This window comes from Nematolebias whitei, chromosome 15 (genome assembly GCF_014905685.2).
Source record: "Nematolebias whitei isolate Nwh7 chromosome 15, NemWhi1, whole genome shotgun sequence".
In the NCBI taxonomy this organism is placed as follows: Eukaryota; Metazoa; Chordata; class Actinopteri; order Cyprinodontiformes; family Rivulidae; genus Nematolebias; species Nematolebias whitei.
Genome location: NC_056512.1, coordinates 19,677,870 through 19,685,074, shown reverse-complemented (window position 1 = coordinate 19,685,074; position 7,205 = coordinate 19,677,870). Strand labels below are relative to the sequence as shown.

The 7,205-nt window shown below is 42.6% G+C and overlaps 2 protein-coding genes across 2 annotated transcripts in view; both read right to left on the bottom strand.

Annotated features, from left to right (window-relative positions):
• LOC119421496 (alpha-2-macroglobulin-like protein 1) overlaps nucleotides 1-7,205 on the bottom strand; it is a 121,543-nt gene that overhangs the window by 12,856 nt on the left and 101,482 nt on the right. The gene's annotated exons all lie outside the window — the stretch shown is intronic.
• The window catches only part of ldlra (low density lipoprotein receptor a), a 40,299-nt gene continuing 33,252 nt past the window's right edge, over nucleotides 159-7,205 (bottom strand). The window contains exons 9-18 of the mRNA XM_037688849.1: nucleotides 6,364-6,535; nucleotides 6,048-6,275; nucleotides 5,839-5,957; nucleotides 5,549-5,688; nucleotides 5,325-5,466; nucleotides 3,820-3,963; nucleotides 3,375-3,653; nucleotides 3,182-3,262; nucleotides 2,930-3,093; nucleotides 159-1,234 (exon numbers count right to left, since the gene is read on the bottom strand). Of these exons, the coding sequence (XP_037544777.1) occupies nucleotides 1,178-1,234; nucleotides 2,930-3,093; nucleotides 3,182-3,262; nucleotides 3,375-3,653; nucleotides 3,820-3,963; nucleotides 5,325-5,466; nucleotides 5,549-5,688; nucleotides 5,839-5,957; nucleotides 6,048-6,275; nucleotides 6,364-6,535 (1,526 nt within the window). The 3' untranslated portion in view covers nucleotides 159-1,177. The remainder of the gene's footprint in view (nucleotides 1,235-2,929; nucleotides 3,094-3,181; nucleotides 3,263-3,374; nucleotides 3,654-3,819; nucleotides 3,964-5,324; nucleotides 5,467-5,548; nucleotides 5,689-5,838; nucleotides 5,958-6,047; nucleotides 6,276-6,363; nucleotides 6,536-7,205) is intronic.

Sequence of the window (7,205 nt, the reverse complement as noted above, 5' to 3'; positions counted from 1 at the left end):
ATTCACATTCTGTGAATATTCCAGCAGAAACATGATGAGATCGTGTCAGACGGGCCAGCCGTGAGCCCGTTAGCTGTCAGAATTCAACTGCTCCTCCAAGCTGAGGTCATTCCAAGAGCCATCTTCAACAGGTAAGATATTAATTGTTCATAACTTTCACTCAAATCCCTTTTCTAAAACAGCCAAAGTATCTCTTTAAGCATTAAGCTCACCGACGTGTAACAATGTGACATCAAAAGAACGTAAACATCTGTTCAAAAAGAAATAATAACAGAGAGCTGCTGAAATCATCTTTTAAATCTCACTGGGGAACATCTTTCATAAGGAACGCTGGTATAACTGGTCCTGAGGGAGCACAGAAATATAAACAGGATGATGCAATAGACTCGACCGTACGGTCACACATGGCTGCATCCAAGTTCTCCAGCCTTAAAGGCATGCACTGGTCTAGAAAAAAAAACACACCGTTTAAAAACGTACGTTTAAATATTGGGCCTTCGAGGGCATCTGAAAATGATCTTAGAGACCATGTGGCGATGTTTGGGTGTAGTCAAGACGCTCTCCTTTGGGGTCCTCGACTCTTTTTGAATGCTTTTGTTTTTGCAAAAGTCAAAATGACACACACGAGACATACCGAGGTCACCGTGGTTGAGCGGGTACATAAATTACCATACGATAAACGGAAGCGGAAAAGCTTGACAGGTCGGTAAGATTCTGTGCGGTGATAATGTTACAGTCAGCAGATTGGCAAAAAAGACGACAAACACTTCCTGGTTCGGTTGGTTTAAGTAACTAAGTCCCTCCTCCGGTGCATGACTGCATGTTTTTCCTTATCGGCTTTAAATTTTGAATAGTGCAACGAGACTCCATCAATCGCTTTCAACTGGACTGATATTTACAGCACGTGTTTCTGCTTCACGCAGCTTTGAAGAATAGACCAGTCAGAATGATCCACATAAAGAAAGAGCTTCAACAATCGCTGTGACCATCAGAGTCACCTTTAAAGTATAAAGAGAAGTAGACTGAGGTGTTTCGGTTTGTTCTGTTGAACCCTGAAAAGGTTCGGCACTTAGGATATAGTGGTTCAGAGTTGGCAGATCAAGCTTCACCTGCCGTGTGTTTGTGCTCCGAGAGGTTAAAAGGCTGAATGTTCGTTTTCCACTCCGCCTGACATCTGTCAGTATTCAGTGAAGGCTGGATTGTCCGCCTCTTCATCCAAACTCACAATTTGTCTCTGAGAAGACAGAAATAAAAACAAGTTAAGATATAAAATAGATTCACTGACAAATAAAACATAGGCACTGAGATGTAGCAATGAAAGACCACCGCGCGTGTTAAAATCACATCGGATCAAATGGACGTCAGGTCGGGTGCGCACGACACGTCCCATGTCAGTGAGGTGCCACACCTCCTCAGGTCTGGATACAAGCTACGATTCAGAGCTAAATAAAGTCGTACAGCTGTTGCATCCTGCGAACAGACCCACAGCGGCTGGAACCGGACCTTAACATTCAGCAGCTCAGCACAGCACTGGACTTTAGATCTGACTTGATCCCACATTTGTCTGATGAGGGGAAAGACCTGGCAGGCAACAACCCAAACATGATGCAGGCAGTCCGTACATGGAGTGTGTGGACTGGGGTGGTCTTGTGGGAAGACTGTAGGGCTCTGCCTCAGGAGGGGTAACACATTTGTACAGAGGATGAGACTGACGTAGAGCTGTGCTGTCAGGGTCCACTGGATCACCACCAGAGGATGACCTGCAGGCAGACCCTGTGATCCCATTATATGGCAACATGGCTTGCCATACTATCACCAGACACACGCGGCTGACCGGCCTTGAAACAGGTAAAAAGTTCAGTTAAGCTTCAGATGGACTACTGCCAGCGATCCATCGCCCAAATGGACGTTCGTTCAGCCGCTCTGTGATTCAGCCGCTGCACTCAGTGGACGCGCGCGGCCGACGACCCAAACAGGTGAGATCACAAAATATCCGACACGTCAGAGCCGGGTCCAATGCAGGCAGAAGCAGGGGAAGCATTTGATGTGCTTTGGCGGCCATGAAATGACAAACACCCCCTCAGCTCCAATCTTCTGCTCCCTTTATTCAGCCGCGCGCGTTAATAACTATAAGCTTAATTTAAAATGTCGGTTGGGGGGGGGGGGGGGGGGGGTGGACCTGTAATTACTGTTAATTTGTCGGATCAAGTTGTGTTCTGAAATGATGGCTATGGGCTTGGGCCGGGTCAGATTGTATTTTTTGGACCCAAATGCAGCTCCACTCTTCTTCTCTTTGTTGGTTGAAAGCAGCATCAGTTTAATCCCTGTATCGTCATTAGATGGGTTGGTAGGACCACAACAAAACACGTTGTTTTCCCCTCGTCACTTTTACAGATGATGGAAATCTGTCCTGGCCACGTTCAAAATGACAGAAATCCACCACGGCGATGGATTACATTAATCCATGCAGTCTAAACACATCCACACAGCCATCTCTGCTCCATCAACCTGCAGCTGCAGTCAGTTGTTGAGACACAATCCAGGATGACACAAGGAGAGGCAAATACCTGCTTGGTGACAGGTGCAAATGTCTCGTGGTTCTGTAATCTTTCCTTTACGAGTTTGCATTAGATTACTAGAACGTTCTTGACGTACAGGGTGACCTCATACCCTTTAGTTCCATCGAGCCAATGGAACGATATACCCTGCATGTCAGGCACGGTACACCTGACCTCATCAAACCCTCACTGTGACCTCTATCAACCTCCATCAAGTACCATCTCTAAATCAAGTAACACTGGTATCCATAAGGACCAAATTATTTCCAAACTCCTTCTAGGTGCTTAACATCCATTGTGTCAGTGCAGGTGCTGATTATGAAAAGGGACATATTTACACAGTCATCTGAGAAATACCTTAGTAGACTTACTTTAGGGTATGCATAACCATCAAAGCTTTGCCTCTTCCAGATGTGCACCTGGTCTTCGGTGGCTTTCTGATAAACAGGGTTCTGAAAGTGAATTGTGTTGGTGTTCCGCAACCTGTAGTTCCTCCACAGCAGCACACCACCAATGGCCATCAGACAAGCGATGGCTATTAGAAAGACAAAACGAGAGAAGTCAAGGTTGCTACCAGTTGGTAAGCAGAAACCTGAGTAACAGTAGACACTAAAGCATTGTACCCAGAGGTAAGACGAGGTAAAGAGCTACTGGGGAGGTGGAGGCAGTTGTGGGTATAACTGCTGCTGCAACAGGTCGAACACCTACAAGGAAAGGTAAGAATAATTTAAGTTTATGATGAACACAACTGCTCAAAAGACTAAAACTAAACCAAAATGATCAAACACTTTCAGAATGAACTCTTTGTTAACTTGCTTTGAGAGGTGACAGGAGCCCCTGTGGTGGTCTGCAAGAGTTCAGGCTTCTCCGGCTGAGGCGAGGGCTTCTTTGGTAAAGGTGTGGAAGTCCTAACAGGAGGCAAGGTGGTGTGTCGCAGTGGCTTTGTGGTGGTGCTTGTGATTACAGGGGGCACTGTGGTATGGATCTGTGGCTCTAATGTGGTTTTTGGTGTGGTTCTGGGTGGTACCAGAGATCGATGAGGAGGACGTGTAGAAGGGGGTTCAGGCTCTACGGGAGCAGCAGGAGTTGGCACAGCTGGTGAAATACAGAAAAGGAGATGTGACCAGATTCAAATGTAACTATCATCCACCCATCCATCCATTCTCTTTACCCGCTTTTCTGCTTCATTTGATTAATAAATTGACATGATTTTATAATTTTCCACTTTAAATTGTTAACTTTTCTCGTGACATTCACCCACCAGGCACACATGTCCTCATGTCCTTGGCTAGCATCATGCCATCTGGACAGACACAAGTGTATTTTGGGGGGTGGCGTCCTACTTGAGGGGCAGGTAGGCACATGAATTCACAACTGGCATTGGACATCTGACACCAATTTCTTCCTGCAAAAAGAAAGAGAATGTTGTTTTAGCTCATCCATTTTAAAGCTGTGAAGCTGTTATAAGCATTGTCGAGGTTTCGTACAAATGCATGATTTTATAAACGTGTTTTATAAATAGGTATGTACCAGTGTCACTATCTGTGTGAAAAATAAAACTATTAAGTTAAAACCCAGAGCTGGCTTGGCACAGAAGGTGGGGAAACAAGCCTGGATCTATTCAGCAGGAAAATCCAACTAATAGCATTTTAATCACCTGAAAATATGGAAACAAAGGCTTTAAATAGAATTTTATGTTTATTTTTCTAGCCAATGATCTGTATTGTGCAAAACATGGTGAATGTTGTCAATATTTGTTAAAAAAAACTTTTTCCTTCAGATCTAATAGTATCTTTGTAGTCATAGATACAGCAGATAGCATATCATCTCTGAAACATTATATCATTACAACAACCCACACCACCGCCATATTTTAGACTTGGTAAACATTTAGAGTGAAGTCTCCCAATTTTTACTGGAGCATAAACAGTTTAGGTTACTTTGTTTCTTCGCCACTTTGTAACTTCCATGTTGTACCCTATCGTTACCATTTTGTACCCATTGTGTCTGGTTCTCCTTTATTTAAATGTTTTGAAGAAGTACATAGATGACTATTTATTTAAAAATGCTCATTTGTAGCCACATTTGTACCTTTGTGCCTCCCTTAGTTATCCCAACACTAATCTTAACCAAATTACCATATTTTTTACTTTAAAATAAATATTTACTTTAACTGGAACCTTGTTAATGCACTTACCCAGTGTTCCTAGCTCTAATTCTAACCAAACTCTATCCAGAAATTATACGGTAATATCAGGTACCAAGGGACTCGGAGACACGTAACAAAAGATTTATGGCTGGAGAGTCATTTTTGTACCCACAAAGGTTTGGTACGTTGATGAAAACAGCAAAAATACAAACAGGCAAAGAAACAAAGTAAATTATTTCCACCATAAACTATTAAAATGAAAACTTGGACCTGGTAAGATTAATTGTTAGGAGTTGACAAAATAAAACCGATTTAAGTTTTTATTTAAACTTTCATGCTGTTCCAAGCATCCAGTGGCAAAAAAAAGTTCTAGTTTTTTGGTTTTAAATTAAGAAATTGTTAAGACAGAAACTGTCATAAACAGCAAAGTGAATAATAACGAAAAACAAAAAAAATTACTGCTAGTCTGTATTGTATATTTGATCAACTCTTTTAATGACAGTGTAAAAAAAAAAACTCCCTTACCTCACAGTCACAGTTCCTTTAAGTAAATATTAAGTACTTCTATAAATACTAATTCGTTTTTTAATGGTATTTTAGTGGTATAACTCTCTTACCAGCAGGTTGTTTGAGGTTATGATAAAGAATGATGTCCTCTGGTGATGACAGGTGCTCTGCCACTGGTGTGATGTCATCACCAGTCAGCCTGTTAGCACTGAGGATGGCATTGTTACTAACATCCGTCCAGAACACTCTTTCCTGACAAACACAAAACCCAAAGCTTGAACATTTAAAATGTTAAGGAAAGCAATGTTTTGTTGAGTCACTCGTAAAGTTCTACCTCAAACACAGTAAGTGCCAGTGGGTGAGCCAACTGGTGCTCGTCAATGATGAGGCTACGGCGTCCATCGCCCTGAACGTCAATACTGGACAGGGTGTGCAGCTTAGAGTCCACCCAGTAGAGCCGCTGGTTTAGTAGGTCTGGAGAGGAAGTAAGTGGGTGGTAATGGTGGTTGGAACAGCAGAGAAAAGGGCGTGGGGGCAATGAGTTTGACCAGTGTCACCATTAAGTGTGCATACATAAATGAATAAGCAAACTGAAAGCATTGGGCTGTGAATCCTTGTATTTACCTAATGTGATGCCATTAGGCCACACAATGTTGTCAGTGACCAGAGAGGAACGATCCACTCCATTAAGACCTCCCTTCTCAATCTTTGCTGGGTTTCCCCAGTCTGTCCAATAAATGAAGCTGTCGGATTAGAACGTAAATTGAATCGTCACAATACACCAACCTGTGTGGATTGTACAAACATAAAGAAAACCTTTGCCATGAGCTTACTTGCTGTGAGGGTCCACCACGACAGCGCGGGGCTTTGACAGGTTTTTGTGGAAGAGAGTTTTGCGGTGGCTGCCATCAGCCGTTACCACGGAGATAGTTCTGCGAATGCTGTCAGTCCAGTACAGGTTACCGTGAATCCAGTCGAAAGCAATTCCTTCAGGAGCATCGATATCATTACTTATCACTACGTGGTGATGAGAGGAGTTCTCAGCCGAGTCCATCGGAGCTCTGGATTGAAAATGAAAACAGATATCAAACAAGAGAAATAACACCAAAAAGCATATTTTGACCTAATTCTTGGTTCAGTTTTGTTTACCTATAGATTTTTTTGTTGGAAATGTCTGACCAGTAGATCTCTTTGGTGGCCATGTTCATGTCGAGAGCCACCACATTTTTCAGACGAGGAATTACTCTTGTGTATTCACTTCTGTCCAAAGTCATCTTTCTGACTTCATGACGGTTTGTGAAGAAAAGGTAGGCTATTGTACCTGCAAAATAACATTCTTATGAATAGTATCACAGTTGTTTAAAGTCCGATTTAAATATGTACTTTTTAATCTCAGTGATGAATTGAAACAACAGTTCAACAAACATCAGCATGTACTGTAATTTGATATGACATCTACCAAACTGTCCCTTGTTGTGGCGAATATAAAGAAAGGTGTAAGAAAACTGCTGTTGTCTGTCAAACTAACAAGTATCAAAAGTCATTTCTTTGGCTAAAAGTGGTTGTTTTGTCACTAATCATCTCTGACTGGTGAACTCCTGCCTCCATCCACTTTACTCTGCCTGCCTAACTTTTCATTGTTATGCTGATGATACACAATTATATTTGTCCATGAAACCCAATAAATCCAATCAGCTACTTAGACTACAAGCATGTCTTAAAGACATAAAACCTGGATGACCCTAAATTTTCTGCATTTGAACACAGACTACAGACCACAGAGTACTTTCAGGAGGATTAATCTGCACAAAGCAACCGGCCCAGACAACATCCCCGGAAAAGTGTTGAAGGAATGTGCTGATCAGCTCTGTGAGGTGCTGGCAGACATCTTTAACACCTCACTTACCCTGGAGACAGTTCCTACCTGCCTGAAGACTGCCACCATCATCCCAGTCCCAAAAAGCTCTACAGTGACTGGTCTGAATGACTAT